This window comes from Lipotes vexillifer, unplaced genomic scaffold, assembly GCF_000442215.2.
Source record: "Lipotes vexillifer unplaced genomic scaffold, Lipotes_vexillifer_v1.1 scaffold1113, whole genome shotgun sequence".
NCBI lineage: Eukaryota > Metazoa > Chordata > Mammalia > Artiodactyla > Lipotidae > Lipotes > Lipotes vexillifer.
Window position 1 is genome coordinate 1,050,458 of NW_006777938.1, and position 21,781 is coordinate 1,072,238.

At 39.1% G+C, this 21,781-nt stretch overlaps 1 protein-coding gene across 1 annotated transcript in view; it reads left to right on the forward strand.

Annotated features, from left to right (window-relative positions):
* Nucleotides 1-17,908, forward strand: part of MRPS14 (mitochondrial ribosomal protein S14) — a 19,991-nt gene extending 2,083 nt beyond the window's left edge. The window contains exons 2-3 of the mRNA XM_007451367.1: nucleotides 11,858-12,016; nucleotides 17,633-17,908. Coding sequence (XP_007451429.1) covers nucleotides 11,858-12,016; nucleotides 17,633-17,815 — 342 coding nt within the window. The 3' untranslated portion in view covers nucleotides 17,816-17,908. The remainder of the gene's footprint in view (nucleotides 1-11,857; nucleotides 12,017-17,632) is intronic.
* Nucleotides 17,909-21,781: the final 3,873 nt, after the last annotated feature.

Here is a 21,781-nt window from a genome sequence, read left to right on the forward strand (position 1 = left end):
ATTAGAGCCAGTACAGTGAAGTGAGAGAGGGACCAGGGAGTTGAGGGTGTATGAAAGACGACATTGTATTTACGGACCATGGAATTCAGGCTGGGTAAGCGGGAGATAGGAAATCAAAAGCTGAGAGCCAGTGAAAAGCTGGTAGGAACAATGGATTATAAGTCTCAGAGGAGCTGTTATGAGGTGTTAGAAGGAGCAAGCTAGAAAGAAGTGATAGAGAATGAGATTCACACAGCTGAGACAATGGAGGGCTTGCACCTATTGGTAATAAAAGACCTAGGGCATGGAAGTGAATAGGTAAAGAAGAGTGGAGGACAAAAATCACTGGAGGAAAAGAGTTTGAAGAATGGAGAGATCACAGTGTAATTTCATGTGTGTTGAGATCACCAGGAATTAAGACAGGAAGAATATTGGAGAGAGCGACAGTGAGCCAGCATTTACAGTGAGTGAAAAACGAAAGGGAACGGTGGGGGCTGTGATAGATGACTGCAGTGGTGACCTGTGGTGGGAGTATAACCCAGTGGCACGAGAGCCGAAGCTTCCTTTCAGGAAGGAGGGACAGTCCGGAAGCTGCAGCAAAGAGCCAGGAAGCTTTCTCCCACTTGTGGGAGAAAAAAAGAGCTACAGGGAAACTATCTGAGATTCAAGATTCTCTAGAGCAAATATCTGAAGGAGATGTTAAGGAATTGAGGATTTAGAAAATTTCGACAATGGTAGACCATGAGTTGAAGAGGGCCCAATGGAAGAGTTTTAGGAGGTGAAGAGGGGTGAGAGAGAGGGGCAGGATAGAGTAAGTACAGAACAGAATGTAATCTTAATATATAAAGCACTGTTATAAACTGGTAAAATACTGACAATAGAAATGTGGGCAAAGGACATACACTATTTACAGAAGAAATTACTATAATAGACCAATAAATGTTTATTTTAAAAGTGTATTGCTTTCATAGTCAGAAAAAAAGTTGTGCAAAAAGAATGAAAGGTGTTTTGTTTTGTTTTCTTAAATAAATAGAAACCTGTTAGGAGATGGTAGAGAGAATGTTGATTAGGAATAGTCTGGAAAAGAATTGAGGGGAAAAATGTTTATTTTTGTTTTCTAATTCTCTTTAACTTTCAATTTCATAGATAAAAACAAACCTTGCATTGACCCTTAATGTGAATTCTTTCAGCCAAAATGATCTCCTCAGACCTTACCACTATATCTTGTTCATTTCCTCTTTTGGTTTGGAAAAACCTCACCTTCTCTCCCTTCCTTTCCATGATGCTCATTTCCAGCCACAGTGACCACGTGTTCATTTGACTCAGTCGTGTCAAATCGATATTGAAATTTCCTTCATGCTCTCTTATTTCCAAAAACCAGATTTTAGAGTTGTTGTATTTCCCCATGAGACTTTGAAGCATTGTAGATGCTCAGTTTATATTTTGTTAATAGATTGAAAAAACGTTTTCTTTCTAATCTAGTATTCTCATTTTCAGCTTTATATTCTGTATAATGCTGTACATATATTTGTTTCTAAAACAGCAGTTATAAGAGACCATCATTATTTTCTATAGCTGCAATTTAACGAACATATAATATTTGCTCTGGTTTGGGGGAGACTAGAGTTTCTAGTGGCCTATACTCTCTATGCCTGTACTGTCAGTCAGAATTGTAAACTCTCACCATGTAAACATGTGACAATGAGGAGCCTACTATTTTATTACTGGACAACTCATGCTAAGAAATATTAGGTCAGTGATAATTTCAAATTATCATTTTGAAATAATGCTTTGATCCAGCAGTTCTGCTTCCAAGAATTTATCCTACTGATACATAGAAATATATATGAAATGATTTACATAAGACATTATTCATTGCAGCATTGTTTATAATGATAACTGGTGAGGTATGGTCTAGCTGTCCACCAGTAGGTCACAGGATAATAAATCATGATGCATCTGTGGGGAGGAAAAAGTAACTGCTTTATCTTCTTCTAAGTTCTCAGCTGGGGCCCTTGTAACAAGAGAAAAGCACACAAATTTGTAAGTTTTACGGGACACGGGAAGTTTCATAGGGAAATGAAGACCCAAAGAAGTTAAACCTGAGTAGTTTTGTGCTAGGTTTGATGAAGCCTGGAAAGTCATGGGGAAATTTGATAAGACAAAAGGTATGGGCTAAGTGTAGAAAACTAAGGGAAACTTAGCAAGGCCTGTTATTCAGATTCTTCTCGGTGTCCCTCAGGCTTCAGAGATAAAGATGCTTCTTTCATGCCCTGGCTATAGGGAGGGCACCTCTCACATAAGGGTCTTATGACCTGTTTCAGGGGAAGGTCAGAAAGTCCTTCTTGCACCTGCTGTTTCTCAAATTCCATTTGCTTGAAATAGTCAGTATGCCAAAGGAGCCATATTTTGAGGTAGTGTCTCCTGAACCTGGTCACATCCATATAGTGGAATATTATGTGACCTAAAACAATGTGGAAGCTTTTGGGCATATGGATATGGAAAGATCTCCAAGATGTATTGTTAAATGTGAAAAAAGGGGATAGGGGGAGAAACATGGGAGTGGGCGTGTGTACATGTATTTTATAGACAAAAATCTCTGGAAGGCTGCACAGGAAACTAGTAACTGGATACCTCTGGAGGTGGGAGTATGGTCACTCGGCTGGTGAGGGACGAGGTGGGAGGGTGAATCCACTGTATGTCTATACTTTTTTAAAATTTCATTTTTTTATTGAACTATAGTTGATTTCAGCAAAGTGATTTGGTTATATTTGGTGTGTTTTATATATATATTTTCGATTCTTTTCCATTATAGGTTATTATAAGATATTGAATCTATTTCTCTGTGCTATACTGTAAATCCTTGTTTATCTGTTTTATATATGCTAATGTGTATCTGTTAATCCTATATTCCTGATTTATCTACCTCTCCTTCCTCCCGTCCTTTTATCCCTTTTGGTAACCATAAGTTTGTTTTCTGTGTCTGTGAGTCTGTTTCTGATTTGTAAATAAGTTCATTTGTACTACTTTTTAGATTCCACATATAAGTTATATTTGTCTTTCTCTGTCTGACTTGCTTCACTTAGTATGATAATCTCTGGGTCCATCCATGTTGCTGCAAATGGCATTATTTCTTTCTTTTTTATGGCTGAGTAATATTTCATCTTCTTTATCCATTCACCTATTGATGGACACTTAGGTTGCTTCCATGTCTTGGCTATTGTAAATAGTGCTGCTATGAACATGGGTGTTCATGTATCTTTTCTAATTAGAGTTTTTTTCCAGATATATGCCCAGGACTGGGATTGCAGGATCATATGGTAACTCTATTTTCAGTTTCTTGAGAAATCTGCATACTGTTTCCCATAGTGGCTATACCAATTTACATTCCCACCAAAGTGTAGGAGGGTTCCCTTTTCTCACAACCTCTCCAGCATTTGTTATTTGTAGACTTTTTGATGGTGTCCATTCTGACCTGTGTGAAGTGATACCTCATTTTAGTTTTGATTTGCATTTCTCTAATAATTAGCAATATTGAGCATCTTTTCATGTGCTTTTTGGCCATCTGTATGTCTTCTTTGGAGAAATGTCTATTTAGTACTATTTAGGTCTTCTGTCCATTTTTTGATTGGGTTATTTTTTTTTTAATATTAAGCTGTGTGAGCTGTTTGTATATTTTGGAAATTAATCCCTTGTCAGAAGTATTGTTTGCAAATATTTTCTCGTAGTTGGTTGGTTTTCTTTTTGTTTTCTTTATGATTTCCTTTGCTGTGCAGCAGCTTAGTTTAACTGGGTCCCATTTGTTTATTTTTGTTTTAATTTCCATTACACTAGGAGGTGGATCCAAAAACATATTGTTGCAATTTATGTCAAAGAGTTTTCTGCCTATGTTTTCTTCTAGGAGTTTTATAGTATCTAGTCTTACATTTAGGTCTTTAATTTTGAGTTTATTTTTATCTATTGTGTTCTAATTTCATTCTTTTGCACATAACTGTACCGTTCTTCCAGGACCTTTTAATGAAGAGACTGTCTTTTCTCCATTGTATATTCTTGCCTCCTTTGTCATAGATTAATTGACCATAGATGTGTGGGTTTATTTCTAGGCTTTCTATCCTGTTCCATTAATCTATGTGTCTGTTTTTGTTCCACTACCATACTGTATTGATTTCTCTAACTTTGTAGTATTGTCTGAAGTCAAGAAAGGTGATTCCTCCAGTACCATTCTTCTTTCTCAAGATTGTTTTGGCTGTTTTGGGTCTTTTCTGTTTCCATATAAATTTAAACATTGTTTGTTCTAGTTCTGTGAAAAATGCCATTGGTAATTTGATATGCCATTGGATCACACTTGTCTTTTTCTTGTGGTTGATTTCTATCTAATCTATTGCCATTGGATTGCACTGAATCTATAGATTGCCTTGGGTAGTGTGGTCATTTTAACAATATTGATTCTTCCAACCCATCTTTCCATCTGTTTGTGCCATGTTCAGTGTCTCTCATCAGTGTCTTACAGTTTTTGCAGTACAGGTTTTTTGCCTCCTTAGGTAGGCTTATTCATAGGTACTTTATTCTTGTGATGGGAAACTTTAGCTGTGCTGTCAACTTTGGAGAAGTATCCCAGTTGTACCATGTTGGGTTGGCATTGTACAGAAATCAACAGCCATATTGGTCTAGAAACGTTAAACATAATTTTTTCCATTTGTACAGGGGTAACACACTGTATTAAATATGTAAGGTCTTATCTACATGGGTTTGATTACAGAAACTAATAAAGTATTCTCTAAATAAAAAAAATTGTTTATATTATTGTTAATAATATATTGTTTATATTGTTAATATAACAATATAAATTGTTTATATTGTTAATATAACAATATAAATTGTTTCCTCAATTTCTCATTCTGATATTCCATTGTTTGTGTATAGAAATGCAACAGATTTCTGTGTATTAATTTTGTATCCTGCAACTTTATCAAATTCGTTGACGAGCTCTAGTAGCTTTCTTGTGGCGTCTTTAGGATTTTCTGTGTATAGTGTCATCTGCAAACAGCGACAGTTTTATTTATTCTTTTCCATTTTGGATTCCTTTAATTTCTATTTGTCTCTGATTGCTGTGGCTAGGACTTCCAGAACTAAGTTGAATAAAAGTGGCATGAGTGGCCATCCTTGTCTTGTTCCTGATCTTAGGGGAAATGCTTTCAGCTTTTTACCATTGAGTATGATGTTAGCTGTGGGTTTGTAATATATGGCCTTTATTATGTTAAGGTAGGTTCCCTCTGTGCCCACTTTATGGAGAGTTTTTATCGTAAATGGATGTTGAATTTTATCAAAAGCTTTTTCTGCAACTATTGAGATGATCATATGCTTTTTATTCTTCAATGTGTTAATGTGGTGTATCACACTGATTGATTTGCAGATATTGAAAAATCCTTGCATCCCTGGGATAAATCCCACTTGATCATGGTATATGATCCTTTTAACCTATCGTTGGATTTGGTTTGCTAATATTTAGTTGAGGATTTTTGAATCTATGTTCATCTGTGATTTTGGCCTGTACTTTTCTTTTCTTGTGTGGGTTCTTTGTCTAGTTTTGGTATCAGGGTGATGGTGGTATCATAGAATGAGTTCAGAAGTGTTCCTTCCTCTGCCATTTTTGGGAATAGTTTCACAAGGATAGTTATGAACTCTTCTCTAAATGTTCGGTAGAATTCACCTGTGAAGCCGTCTGGTCCTGGACTTTGGCTTGTTGGGAGTTTTTAAATTACCAACCCAATTTCACTACTTATAATTGGTCTGTTCATATTTTCTATTTCTTCCTGGTTTGGTCTTGCAAGATTGTACCTTTCTAAGAATTTGTCCATTTCTTCTAGGTTGTCCATTTTATTGGCATATAGTTGCTCAAAGTAGTCTCTTATGATTCTTTGTATTTCTGTGGTGGCAGTTGTAACTTCTCTATTTCTATTTTATTGATTTGGGACTGCTCCCTTTTTTTCTTGATGAGTCTGGTAAAGGCTTATCAATTTTGTTTATCTTTTCAAAGAACTAGCTTTTAGTTTCATCATCATTCCTATTTTTTAAGTCTCTATTTCATTTCTGCTCTGATCTTTATGATTTTTTTCCTTCTACTAACTTTGGGTTTTGTTCTTCTTTCTCTAGTTGCTTTAGGTGTAAGGTTAGGCTGTTTGAGATTTTTCTTGTTTCCTTGCATCTCTGTAAACTTCCCTCTAAGAACTGCTTTTGCTGTGTCCCATAGATTTTGGATTGTTGTGTTTTCATTTTCATTTGTCTCCAGGTATTTTTTGATTTCCTCTTTGACTTCTTCAGTGATCCATTGATTGTTTCGTAGCATATTGTTTAACCTCCATGTGTTTGTGCTTTTGCAGTCTTTTCTTGTAGTCGAATTCTATCCTCATAGTGTTGTGGTCAGAAAAGATGCTTGATATGATTTCAGTTTTCTTAAATTTACTAGGGTTTGCTATGTTGCCCAGCATGTGATCTATCCTGGAGAATGTTCCATGTGCCCTTGAAAAGAATGTGTATTCTGCTGCTTTCAGATGGAATGCTCTATAAATATCAATTAAGTCCATCTGGTCTAATGTGTCATTTAAGGCTTGTGTTTCCTTATGATTTTCTGTCTGGATGATCTGTCCATTGATGTAAGTGGGGTGTTAAAGTCCCCCACTAAAATTATTATATATTCTTGTATTGATCCTTTGATCATTATGTAGTGTCCTTCTTTGTCTCTTGTAACTGTCTTTTTTTTTTTTTTAAGTCTATTTTGTCTGATATAAATATTGCTGTTCTGGCTTTCTTTTGATATGCATTTGTATGGAGTACCTTTTTCCATTCCCTCACTTTCAGTGTGTATGTGTCTTTAGATCTGAAGTGTGTCTCTTGTAGGCAGCAAATATACTGGTCCTGTTTTTGTATCCATTCAGTCAGTCTGTGTCTTTTGGTTGGAGCATTTGGTCTGTTTACATTTAAGGTAATTATCAATATGTATGTTCCTATTACTATTTTGTTAATTGCTTTGGATTTGTTTTTGTAGGTCTTTTTTTGCCCTTTTTTCTCCTGTTCTCCTGTGTTGTGATTTGATGACTATTTTTAGTGGTATGTTTGGATTCCTTTTTCTTTTTTGTGTCTGTCTATCATAGATTTTTTGTTTTGCAGTTACCATGAGGTTTTTGTATAGGAGTCTATATTTATACATGCTTGTTTCAAGTTGCTCATCTCTTAATTTCTAATGCATTTTAGATACACTGCATTTGTAGTCTCCTTTCCTCACTATTACTGTTTTTTGGTTTTTTTGGAGTTTTTTTTGCGGTACGTGGGCCTCTCACTGTTGTGGCCTCTCCCGTTGTGGAGCACAGGCTCTGGACGCGCAGGCTTAGCGGCCATGGCTCATGGGCCCAGCCGCTCCGCGGCATGTGGGATCTTCCCAGACTGGGGCACGAACCTGTGACCCCTGCATCGGCAGGCGGACTCTCAACCACTGCGCCACCAGGGAAGCTCACTATTGCTGTTTTTGATTTTACATTTTACGTCAGATTGTTTTGTGTATCGCTTAACTGCTTACCGTGGTTACAAATGATTTTACTACTTTAGTCTTTTAACCTCCCTACTAGCTTTGTGCATGGATGATTTTCTACCTTTATTGTATGTTTGCCTTTATCAATGAGCTTTTCCATTTTGTAATTTGCTTGTTTCTAGTTGTGCCCTTTTCATTTCCACCTAATGAAGTTCCTTTAGCAGGTGCTGTATAGCTGGTTTGGTGGTGCTGAATTCTTTTAGCTCTTGCTTGTGTGTAAAGCTTTTGATTTCTCCATGAAATCTGAATGAGAGCCTTGCTGGGTAGAGTATTCTTGGTTGTAGGTTTTTCTGTTTCATCACTTTAAGTATATCATGCCACTCCCTTTTAGGCTGTAGTTTCTGCTGAAAAATCAGCTGATAGCCTTATCGGAGTTCCCTTGTGTGTTATTTGTTGCTTTTCCCTTGTTGCTTTTAATAATCTCTCTTTATATTTAACTTTTGTCATCTTGCTTACAATGCATTGTGGTGTATTCCTCTGTGGGTTAATCCTGTATGGGACTCTCTGCACTTCCTGTACTTGGGTGACTATTTCCTTCCCCGGGTTAGGGCAGTTTCCAGCTATTATCTGTTCATTTATTTTCCCAGACCACCCTTTCTCTCTCCTTCTGGGATCCATAAAATGCCAGTATTAGTGTGCTTGATGTTATCCCAGAGGTTTCTTAAGCTGTCCTCATTTCATTTCATTCTTTTTTCTTCTTTCTGTTTAGTGGCAGTGATTTCCACTACCTCTGTCTTCCAGCTCACTGATCCATCCTTCTGAATCATTTAGTCTACTATAGATTCCTTCTAGTGTATTTTTCATATCAGTTATTGTTTTCTTTAGTTCTTTATATTCCTTATATTTTCTAATTCTTTTTTGGAAACTCCTGATTACTTGCTCTGTGCATCTGTTCTCCTCCCAAGTTCTTTGATCGTCTTTATGATCATTACTCTGAACTCTTGCTTGGGTGAATTGCCTATCTCCACGTGACTTAGTTGTTCTTCTGGGGTTTTATCTTGTTTATTCGTGTGAACCATATTCCTCTGTTGCCTCATTTTATGTAAATTGCTATTTGTGTTTTATGTATGTGGTAGGTTGGTTTCGGTCCTCCGCCTTGGAAAACTGGCCCTCTGTAGGAAACGTCATTTGTGTCCCAGCAGTGCACTCCCCTCTCATCCCTCAAGGACCAGGGGCCAGCTGGTCCCAGGGCAGTGTCTGGCCTGTGTTTGTGGACTCAGTCTGCAGGCTGCGGAACTGTAGATTTCGTGCTTCTAGTGACTGTCCCCTGGTAGGTGAGCCTGGTGTAGAGGCTTGTGCAGGCTTCTTGGTGGGAGGGGCTGGTGCCTGTCCCCTGGTGGGTAGAACTGGGTCTTGGTCCTCTGATGGACAGGACCGTGTCTAGGGCCATATCTAGAGGAGGCTGTGAGCTCAGGAAGTCTTTAGGTAGCCTGTCTGCTGATGGGTTTGACTGTGTCCCTGCCCATTGTATTGTTTGCCTCAGTGCCCCTCAGCACTTGAGCCTGTGGATGGGTGGGGCCAGGTCTTTGTGCCAAAATGTCAGCCTCCACAAGAGCTCACACATGCAGATGAATGCTCCCTGATATATCAGGCACCAGAGTCTGTGTCCCCAGGGTGGGCCACAGCCACCTCCCCAGGAGACCCTCCAAGACCAGCAGGTAGGTCTGGCCCAGGCTTCTGTCAGATTACTGCTTTTGCCCTTGGTCCAGTGCATGTGAGATTTTGTGTGTGCACTTTGAGAGTGAAGTCTCTATTTCCCCCATTCCTGTGGAACTCTTGCAATCAAGCCCCACTGGCCTTCAAAGCCAAATGCTCTGGGGGCTCCTCTTCCCCATGTCAGCCCCCTGGGCTGGGAGTGGGGCCTGACAAGCTCAGAACTCTCACTTCTTTGGGAGAACTTGTGCAATATAATTATTCTCTAGTTTGTGGGTTGCACACCTGGGGGTATGGGATTTGATTATATCATGAGTGTGCCCATCTCGTTGTGGTTCCATCTTTATGTATTTAGATGTAGAGAATCTTTTTTGCTAAGTTTCAGTCCTTTTTAACAATGGTTCTGCAGATTGTTCTGATTTTTGTGAGCTCGTGAGAGGAGGTGTGCTTAGGGTCCTTCTCTGCCATCTTGGCTGCTCTCCCTTCAGCATTTTTATTACTTCCTTTGTGGACTTGGGGTCATATAGACTGGAGAGGTCTGTTTCATTGCTTGTTCTTTCAGGGGATTTCATCTGTTCTTTTAATTGGGAGTAATTCTTCTGCTTTTTCATTTTACTTATATTTCTCTTATTCTGAATTTATTTTTTTAAGTATTAAATTTATTTATTTATATTCTATTTTTGGCTGCATTGGGTCTTCGTTGCATGTGGGCTTTCTTAGTTGCAGCAAGCGGGGCTACTCTTCATTGCGATGCATGGGCTCCTCATTGCAGTGGCTTCTCTTGTTGCGGAGCACGGGCTCTAGGTGCACAGGCTTCAGTAGTTGTGGCACACAGGCTCAGTAGTTGTGGCTCACGGGCTCTAGAGCGCAGTCTCAGTAGTTGTGGCACACGGGCTTAGTTGCTCCGTGGCATGTGGGATCTTCCCAGACCAGGGCTTGAACCTGTATCCCCTGCATTGGCAGGCATATTGTTAACCACTGTGCCAGCAGGGAAGTCCCTCTTACTCTGAATTTAGGGAAAACAGTTGTCTACTGTGGTTTTGAAGGGCTGTTTTTATCTGGGAGTGACCCTGTGTAGACTGTATGAGTCCAGTATTTTTGGTGCGAGGGCTGTTTTTGGCTTGCTGTGTCTTTCCTCAGGGTGTACTGGCCCTTGTCTCCTTGATATAGGTGGTGTGTTTGATATTGTGTTGACTGGAGCCTGCACTGGATGTTGGGCAGGGCCTCCTCTTTTCTCTGTGATTGTACAACCCTGTCAGGGGTAGAGTCTGCTCCCCGTTTGTTGGAGTGGAAGCCCCTAGATCCGATTCTAAGCTTCAATGTGAGGTAGGCAGGACTAGAACACTCCCTCTGGGAAAGGAGCCCCTGTGTGTTCCTCCCCAGGAGCTGTTTGCTGTGATGTGCAACTCTGTGACACTGCCTGCCACCTGGTGTGCACACCCACAAAGATCACTGTTGCTGGCACTGCCCTCGGGGGCTGCAATCGGCTTGGAGATAGGTATGGGTGAGATACCCTCACAAAACCATGGGCGAGAAAGTCCTCTGGAGCTGCAGCCCCACACCTAAAGCAGGAGTGCCAGTGATCACCTCCGTATTCAGTGCCACCTCCATGTGTGCGTGCCCACAAAGTTTGCAAAACCCACTGCGGTTGGAGCTGTGCCCTGCTGTGAGCATGCTGATAGTGAGGCTGCTATAGTGGACCCATGCCCCTCCCTTCCCATGTTGACAGTGGGGCTCCTACGGCAGCCTCATGCTCCATCCTGTGCACACCCCCAGTTGTGGCTCGGGCCACACTCCAGGCCCTTTGAGCTGTCTTCACACAGCCAAACCGAGTCATCTCCCCAGGTCTGTCTGCTGAAGCCTGAGTTTGAACACCCAATCACTATGCACGCCAGCAGGTGCACCTCAGACTGGAAAGTGTGGCAATGTGGCAAAGACCGTCTGTGCTGGTCTCTCTACCCTGTGGGGCAGCAGACCAGCTCCTGCACTCTGCTTTTGAGCCTCTGAAGCTCCCTAGCTGTCCCAGCAGACCTCCCAGCCAGTGAAGGAGGTCCCCAGGGTGAGGGAACCTTTCGTGTTTCACAGCTCCCTCCCAAGGGTGCAGGTCCCATCCCAATTCCTCTTCTCCCTTTTCCCTTCATCCTACATGGTTTTGTGGAAATCTTTCTTGCAGCTTTGGTTGTCTGAGATCTTCCGCAGGCTCTCAGTAGGTATCATGTATGGATTGTTCCACGTGTAGATGTATCTTTGATGTATTTGTGGGAGCAGGGGAGCGCCATGTCTTTCTACTCCACCATCTTGGCCTCCTCCCCCTTGCTATACTTTTTTGACTTTTGAACCGTATATTTATTAACCCAAGTAGAGGTAAAGCAGAATTATATAAAAAATCTCAGAAAATTTTTCACTTTCCAGCCCACATTATTGGCATTGTATTAATTACCACCATTTTGGCTTAATGTATGTCCATAAAAGTTATTTGTTCTGAATTAAGAAGTCTGTTATTTTAAATTATTAAATTATCCACAATTACTTGGAGGATAAAAGGTCATAAATAGTGAGTAAAAGAGGATCACAGGATGAAGAAACTGCCAGAGTCTGGGTCTGACTGTCCTTCACTTGTTCCTTGTCTCTGTCTCTTAGGTGGTTCCTTCATCAGCTTCAGGCCAAGTTCGAAGTTACTATGTAGATTGGAAAATGTTGCGTGATGTGAAGAGAAGAAAAATGGCCTATGAGTATGCAGATGAGAGGCTTCGGATCAATTCTCTCAGGAAGAATACCATTCTGCCAAAAGACCTTCAGGTTAGCTAAGTAAGATGAGTATCTACCATAAAATCATTAACTCAAATCAGATCACTTTTAATACTATTTGTTGTGACTTAGTATCAATATACTTTCTGAAGAATGTAATCAGACTTTTTTCCAGTCAACGTAAACAAATACCCTTATAACTGATTTTGATGAGTTTCAAATTTAAAAAGAACTATTCATTCTTAACTAGATCTTTAACCATTTCATTAGGTGATGCTTAGAAAGTACTGATGCAAGGTAACCACACAGAAATTGGATAGTTATTTCTCCAATCATCCCAATCATTCAACTCTCAAGGCATTGGGAGTCTTTGCCAATGCATGGGGCCAGGTGCCCAGCACATGGCCTACACAGTTCCTTATCCAGGGCCATCCCTAAGCCTGCCTCTCTGAATTCCTGTGCCCATGAGGTGGCCTTCCATTTAGGTTTACTTTCTTGTCACACTCTTTAACTTGAATAAGAGAATGTCAACTCTGTTTGACTCCCTGAATCATAAGTCCTGCCTAACTGGTGACATAAAATACCTGCATTCAAGAGTCTTATCAGGGGCTTCCCTGGTGGCACACTGGTTGAGAGTCCGCCTGCCGATGCAGGGGACATGGGTTCGTGCCCCGGTCCGGGAAGATCCCACATGCTGCGGAGCGGCTGGACCCGTGCGTGAGCCATGGCCGCTGAGCCTGCGTGTCTGGAGCAAAAAAAAAAAAAAAAAAGAGTCTTATCAGAGAGTATAACTCAAATTCAAAGCCATTAAACTTATCAAAAGCTCAGAGTAAATAATATTTCATTTATATAAATTTGGAGAATAATATACAGGCCCCTCATTACTGTGGATTCTTTTTAAATCTTGTCTAAATTAAGCCAGATAAGCAGAAAACTGAGTGCCCTGGACCATTCTGTTATGACTTTTACTGTAGTGATATTAAGCTACTTGCCTATATTTAGCGAGTAATAAGAAGTGGCTCCTGAGAAGCTCAGCTTAAGATGTTGTGGAGGACAAATGTATGAAGATCCCCAGAAGAGTCTGTGGTATGAGAACCAGCAATAGCTGTGCAGAGACTCTATGAATCATGGGAAGTGATCATGGCACTATGTTGCCTGCCAACTAGCTTACAAGTCAAATTTATGCCCCAGTGCTAACAAACTCACAGGCACTCACAGAATGCTCTTTTGTTTCATTTTCCCTTTGCCCAGTTTCCTCATTTGTACACTGCCTTAAATCTTCACATTCACACATGTGTAAACAATTTGTAGGTATTCTTCAAGTTCTGTCTCCATGAAACTTTACTTCATTCTGCCAGCCCAATCATTTCTCCTGTCTCTATAGCATTTACTGTCTACCATTCATTGACTTAATCATGTTGTTTTATGTAATTCTCTCAGTATTTCTTTTTTTTTTGCGGTACACGGGCCTCTCACTGTTGTGGCCTCTCCCATTGCGGACCACAGGCTCCGGACGCGCAGGCCCAGCGGCCATGGCTCACGGGCCCAGCCACTCCGTGGCATGTGGGATCTTCCCAGACTGGGGCACGAACCCGTGTCCCCTGCATCGGCAGGTGGACTCTCAACCACTGCACCACCAGGGAAGCCCCTCAGTATTTCTTAATAGCACATGCATAAGCTTTTGGAGATCAGGAACTACTCTTAATGCTTAATAGTTGATATAAATTTAGTGGCTTTCATATACATTTTCTCATTTATGTACTTCTAATATGTTAGAGTAATTATTTTGCTTCCATCATAGTCTAGTACAGGGTCAATCACACACACACGCACACACACACACATGCACACACACACACAATAATACACATACTTTAACCACATACATAATAATAAATCTGTACTGACAAAACCGTAGTGCTAACTACTGCAGTAATCTCTGTTTTTCTCCCCTGAACCATTTTTGCCCTTACCATATTTATTTCCCTACGTTGCAAATGATCTTTTAAAAATGTAAGTCTCACTTGATCACTCGTCTTTGCATCTCCAGCCGTCAGAGGCTTTACCATAGGTGTCCAGGTTCTGAGGGCTCCTGCCCTTCCTTCTTCTTCAACTTCACCTCAAACCACATTTTCCTCCTACTTGATGTTCAGTCCAGAGGTTTCAGACTTTTATGATTCAAAAATCTTACAGAAAATAACCTAACTTACACCTCAAGGAACTAGAAAAAGAAGAACAGGTAAGCCCAAAGTTAGCAGAAACAAAGAGCAGAGCAGAAATTAATGCAAATAGAAACCGGAAAAACTAAAGATCTGTGAAACTAAGAGCTGGTTTTTTGAAAAGATAAAATTGATGAGCCTTTAGCTAGGCTAACCTAGTAAAGAAGAGAGAAGACTCCAATAAAATCAGCAGTGAAAGAGGAAACATTACAACTGATACCAAATAAATACAGAGAATCATAAGAGACTGATAAGAGCAATTGTATGCCAACAAATTGCCTAGCCTAGAAGAAATGGATAAATTCCTAGAAACATATAACCTATCAAGACTGAATCATGAAGAACTAGAAAATCTGAAGTGACCAATAATGAGTAAGGAGATTGAATCAGTAATCAGAAACCTACTAAGAAAAGCCCAGGACTGTGTGCCTTCATGAGTGAATTCAACCAAACATTTAAAGGGGAATTAGTGCCAATCCTTCTCAAACTCTTCCAAAAAATTGAAGAAGAGGGAAACATTCCCAAAGTCATTTTATGAGCCCAGCATTGCCCTGGTACCAAAGCCAGATCAGGACACTACAAGAAGAAAGCTACAGGTCAGTATCCCCGATGAATAGAGAGGTAAGAATTCTCAACAAAATACTAGGAAACCAAATTCAACAGTTTTTCCTGTAAGATCAGGAACAAGACAAGGATGTCTACTCTTGCCGCTTCTGTTCAACAGAGTACTAGAAAGCCTAGCCAGAGCTATCAGGCAAGAAACAGAGATAGAAGGCATCTAATCAGGAAGGAAGAAGTAAAACTCTCTCTATTTGCAGACAACATGATATTATATACAGAAAACCCTAAAGACTCCACCAAGAAACTGTTAGAACTAATCCATAAATTGAGTAAAGTTGCAGGTTACCAAACCAACCTACAAAATTTAGTTGTGTTTCTATACACTGACAAACTATCTGAAAAAGAAATAAAACAATCCCATTTACAGTAGCATCAAAACTAAACCTAGAAATTACGAAGGTGAAAGATTTGTACACTGAAAACTGTATGCACTGATGAAAGAAATTGAAGAAGCAAAAATAGAAAAAATAATCTTAAAATTTGTATGGAACTACAAAAGATCCTCGAATAGTCAAAGCAATCCCGAGAAAGAAAAACAAAAAAAAAAGCTGGAGGTATCACATTTCCTGATTTAAAAGCTATAATATTCAAAATTGTATGGTATTGGCATAAAAACAGACACCCAGAAATAAAGCCACAGATACGTAGTCAACAAATATTTGACAAGGTAGCCAAAAATACTCAGTGGGTATTGGATAGTTTCTCCATAAATGGTGTTGGGGAGACTGGATATTCACATGTGAAAGAATGAAATTGGACCCCTATCTTACCCCACTCACAAAAATTAACTTGAAATGGGTTAAAGACTTAAAGGACAGACCTGAAAGTGTAAAACTGCTAGAAGAAAACAAAGGGTAAAAAAGTTCTTTGCCATTTGTCTTTGCAGTGATTCTTTAGGTGTGACACCAAAGGTGCGAACAACAAAAGCAAAAATAAGCAAGTAGACTACATCACACTAAAAGAAACAACAACATGAAAAGGCACTCTACAAAATGGGAGAAAATATTTGCAAGTCATGTACTTGATAAGGGGTTAATACCCTGAAAATGTAAGGAAGTCATACAACTCAGTAGCCCCCCCAATTTTTTTTTGATTAAAAAATGGGCAGAGAACCTGAGTAGACATTTTTCTAAAAAAGACATAAAAATGGCCAACAGGTACACGAAAAGATGCTCAACATCACTTATCAGGGAAATGCAAATGAAAACACAAAGAGCTCTCACCTCACACCTGTCAGAATGGCTACTATCCAAAAGACAAGAGATAAGTTTTGGCGAGGATGTGGAAAAGAGAACCCTTGTGCACTGTTGGCGGGAATGTAAATTGGTGCAGCCGCTATGGAAAACAGTATGGAGTTTCCTCAAAAAGTTAAAAATAGAACTACCATGTATGATCCAAGAATTCCATTTCTCAGTATAAATCTGAAGGAAATGAAATCACTAGATAGAAATAGAAGTGATATCTGCACCCCTATGTTCACTCCAGCATTATTCACAATAGCCAAGACATGGAAACCCCTTGAATGTCCATCAACAGATGAATGTGACACTCAATGTGATTCATACACAGGCACAGAGTACGATACTATTTAGCCGTAAAATAGAAGGAAATCCTGCCCTTTGCAATAACATGGATGTACCTTGAGGGCATTATGCTAAGTGAAGTAAGTCAGAAAAAGACAAATACTGTATGATCTCTCTTATATGTGGAATCTAAAATAACGAATTCATAGAAACAGAGTAGAATGGTGGTTACCAGAGGCTGGGGACTGGGGAAAATGGGGAGATGTTGGCCAAAGGGTACAGACTTCCAGTTTTAAGGTGCATAAGTCCTGGGGTTGAATAAGTACAACATGGTGACTACAGTTAACAATACCGTATTATATACTTGAAAGTTGCTAAAAGAGTAAATCTTAAGTGTTCTCACGCGCACAAAAAAGTAATTATGTGGGGTGATGGAGGTGTTAACTAACCTTATTGTGGTAATTATTTTTCACAGTATATACATGCATCAAAATATCACATTGTACACCTTAAACTTATACAGTGTTATATGTCAGTTATATCTCAGTAAAGCTGGGAAAAAATCGTTTGGGGAGACAACAGAAATGCATTCATATATTTTCCAAAAGAGAAATGAGAATGTCTATAGCAGCTCTATTTGTAATAGCCCAAAACTAGAAACTACCCAGATGTCCATCAGCTGTACAATGGATAAATGAATTATGGCATATTCACACAACAAAAATTAGCACCAATGAGAATGAACAAATTACAACACATGTACCAGTATGAAGACTCTCACAAGTATTTTATTGAGTGAAAGAAGCCAAACAGAAATGAATAAAAAAAGAATGGTTTTTATTATACTCCATGGTTACATTTATATAAAATCAAAACAAGAAAAATTCATCTGTGGTGTTAGTAACCAGGTTAGCTCTTAGCCAGGAGGTCAGTGACTGAAAGGAGGCAGAGGGAAGGCTTGGGGTGCGGATAATTTTTCTTAATCTAGTTGCTGGTTACACAGCTATGTTCTGTTTGTGAAAACTTGTTGAGCTTTACACTTACGGTTTGTGGATTCTTGTGTATCTACGTTGTTTCAATTAAATTTTGAAAAATTACCTTGTATGTCAAACATTTCTGTCATTTTTCTGATCTGTTTGTTTCTACTCAGAGCTTAAAGTTCACTGTGGTGTCCAGGGTTCTTTTGCCAAACTTGGCTACATTAATGAATCTAGCCCTTTGTTCTCTTCCTCTGAGCATTAACTAATCATCTAGAATAAATAAATGCATGTGATCTGTGTAAATAATGTTGTGACTTCCCTTAGGAAGTGGCTGATGAAGAAATTGCTGCCCTTCCCCGGGATAGCTGTCCCGTTAGAATCAGAAATCGGTGTGTTATGACATCCCGTCCACGAGGTGTAAAGCGGCGCTGGAGGCTTAGTCGTATCGTCTTCCGTCACTTAGCCGACCATGGGCAACTGTCTGGGGTGCAGCGAGCAATGTGGTAATAATCAGCTCCAGAACCTACTGAGCTTACAGGAAAACCAGTTCTGGCAAGAAGAGACTTCTCTAATAGACAAAAACCTAGTTTTTATGGGGGTTCAGAATAAAGGTCTTCTCTACCTGATGCTGTCTATAGTTAAATTACTTTTAAATTTTAAATGAAAAACTTTGGAAGTTTCATTCTGTCAGTGAATTATCTTTTCTCTTGGACTTAATAAATTACTGTTCCCAAGCATAGTGTGAAGAGTAGAGTAATAAAAAATATTTTTGTGGAAATACGGTCTGTATAGTTGTCTTTTCCATCATGTTTATTAATCTTTTAGCAACATGTAGGTGTTCCTGTACTTTAAGAGCATTATTTCATACAGCAGTATTATCTTCTTGTTAATTCAACTCATTGACATACATGTCAATGCTCATCTATGGCAGTTTTTAATCCTAGGATGGCTACCCTGACCTGCACAACTCACTTTACTTTTAGTTGATTGTTAGGACAGACAATACATTGGAAGGTAAAGCTGATGCTCTGGATTATCTAACTAATGCTCAACTTCTTTGTGTGATGGCTGAACAAAAACAGAACCACTAATTGTTTACTTTTTCCATCTTCAAGGGCCCTTAGAACAAAATATGTCTCTTTAAGCCCTGAAAATCTGTCCACGGAGGATGAGTTTTGCTAGAATGGTATATATTCTCTATATTCATATTTATTTCATCTGTAACAGAAATAAGTAAAGGTAGCAAAGTGTTGTCTTATGCGGTAACTCAATAGTGTCATCAGCCCAGTGATAAAATGTTCACAGGGTGGTATGGATGCATCTACCTAACATCAATCTGGAAGGTATTCCTGGAGCTGACACTTGAATTTAAATCAGGAGGCAAGGGATGAGGTTGTTTGCAAAGGGAACAGTGGAAGCAAAGGCGCTAAGGCATCAAACAGTGAAATTGCAGTCACTTCAGTGTATCAGAACTAAGCAGCACACGACAAAGGTCGTAAATACCAGCTGTTGGAGAGTTTTAAGCAAAGGAACGACATGATAGTTTGCTCTACAGACAAATGACAGCTATGTGGTAGATGGCCATGAGAGGAAAAGACTACAAGCAAGATAAGCAGCTAGGAGGATGTCTTAATTGTTCAGGAAGACTAGGGCCTGATCTAAGGTAGTGGTATTAGCAAAGTAGATGAGGACAAATTTTAAAAGTGTTGTTTAGGAAGGAAAATTGGGCAGCACTTAGAAACTGATTATATTTAAAGAACTTTCTGGGTTCCTGGTAAGGGCTACTATATAGATGGTAGAAGGCAACTCCAAAATAATTTGGGGGATAAAAAATGGGTTTAGGGGAAACAGAAGATATGTACCTGAGTTCAGATTTCAGTTGTACAATGTTTGAGATGCAAGTGTCATCCCGATGGGAATGTCAAGTCTGGAAATCAGGTGAGGTCATGAGAGGGAATTATGATATACCTTGGATTTGTATTTCCTAAATTTATATTACAACTCACTAACTGAAATGCTCTAGCTAATATCTCAACTAGTAACCAGTATTAATCAAATCATAGCTAGAACATGAAAATTGCTGGTTTCTGGCATATCACTGATAACCTGCCTTTTCCTTTGTTTGAATCAGTGTCCAAGCATTATCCACATATTTGTTTTGATTGCCATCTCCTACTCCTCCCTTTTTTCTTCATATCATTCATTTGTTGAAGGAGCCAGGTCATTTGTCCTGTAGAACGTCAACATATGGCTGTTTGCTTCTTTATGTGTCCTTTAACTTTGTCCTCTATCCCTATAAAGTGGAAGTTACATCCAGAGGCTTGACTAGATTCAGGTTCAGTATTTTAGGAATGAATTTTCTCAAGTGTGCTGTGTACTCTGTCTCTTCACATCAGAAGGCACATATCTGGTTGTCCAACTTTTAGTGATGATTTATCAGTGGATTCAGGTGGGGTCAGCCTGATCCCTGCATTTGAAGTTCACCATTTATTAACCTGTCACCTAATGATTTTAGCATTTCACTGGTGTATGTTATCCTGACCTCTATTTCAATTAATGGTGATTGTCTAAATTCCATCACTTTTTCTGCATTAGCTGGAATTTTTCTGTAAGGAACTTAACAATTTATCTTCCTGAAATACATTTCTTAAAGACCAGATAAATGCATGATTCTTTATCAGTTTTTAGAGTGAGTTGGTGCTCTAGCAACTTCCAAAGGAAACAAATGACTTTTCACTACAATGAGCTTGTAGATTTCCTGTGTATTTAATGTTTCAGTCTACTCCAGACATTATTTTGATGTTCAAATTAATCCTTCCACTCTTGTGTCCTGTATCTTGTTGACTTGATACACTTTGACTTCATACAGGACTTTTTGATAGTTCCTTGCTTTCTAGCATAAGATAACCCAGGCTTACCTTGTATATTTCCTGCCTCAGACATTTTTTTCAAGGGTCCCTCTTTTCATAGGTGATGGTAGAGACCACATCTGGATGTTGTAAAATAGTGCTACTGTGAACGTTGGGGTGCATGTATCTTTCCGAATTTTTGTCTTTCCTGGATATATGCCCAGGAGTGGGATCATATGGCAACTCTATTTTTAGTTTTTTAAGGAACCTCCATACTGTTGTCCATAGTGGCTGCACCAGTTTATATTCCCACCAGCAATATAGGAGGGTTCTCTTTTCTCCACACCCTCTCCAGCATTTATTTGTAGACTTTTTGATGATGGCCATTCTGACCGGTGTGAGGTGATACCTCACTGTAGTTTTGACTTGCATTTCTCTAATTATTAGCAATGTTGAGCATCTTTTCATGTGCCTGTTGGCCATCTGTATGTCTTCTTTGGAAAGATGTCTATTCAGGCCTTCTGTCCATTTTTAATTGCGTTCTCTGTTATTTTACTATTGAGTTGTATGAGCTGTTGGTATATTTTGGAAATTAAGCCCTTGTCAGTTGCATTGTTTGTGAATATTTTCTCCTAGTCCGTAGGTTGTCTTTTTGTTTTGTTAATGGTTTCCTTTGCTGTCCAAAAGCATATAAGCTTGACTGGGTCCCATTTGTTTATTTTTGCTTTTATTTCTGTTACCTTGGGAGACTGACCTAAGAAAACATTGCTACAATTTATGTCAGAGAACGTGTTTGCCTGTGTTCTCTTCGAGGAGTTTTATGGTGCCATATCTTGTGTTTATCTTGTCATATCTTGTATTTTCAGTTTATTTTTGTGTATGGTGTGAGGGAGTGTTCTAACTTCATGGAATTATATATGGCTGTCCAGCTTTCCCAACACCACTTGCTGAAGAGACTTTTTTCTCCACTGTATAGTCTTGCCTCCTTTGTCGGAGATTAATTGACTGCAGGTGTGTGGGCTTATTTCTGGGCTCTCTGTTCTGTTCCATTGATCCATATGTCTGTTTTTGTGCCAGTACCATGCTATTTTACTTAGTGTAGCTTTGTAGTATTGCCTGAATTCTGGGAGGGTTATGCCTCCAGCTTTGTTCTTTTTCCTCAGGATTACATTGGCAATTCTGGGTCTTTTGTTTTTCCATATAAATTTTAGGATTATTTGTTCTACTTCTGTGAAAAATGTCATGGGTATATTGATCACATTAAATACATAGATTGCTTTCGGTAGTATGGCCATTTTAACTATATTAATTCTTCCAATCCAACAACATGGCATATCTTTCTGTTTCTTTGAATCATCTTCAGTATCCTCTATCAGTGTTTTATTGTTGTCAGCATATAAGTATTTCACCTCCTTGGTTAGGTTTATTCCTAAGTTATTTTTTTGTCATGATTTTATTTTATTTTTATTATAATTAAATGTTTTATTGAAGTATAGTTGATTTACAGTTTTGTGTTAGTTTCAGGTGTATATCAGTGTGATTCAGCTATACATATATATCTTTTTTTTTCAGATTCTTTTCCCTTATAAGTTTTTTTTTTTTTTTTTTTTTTTTTTTTTTTTTT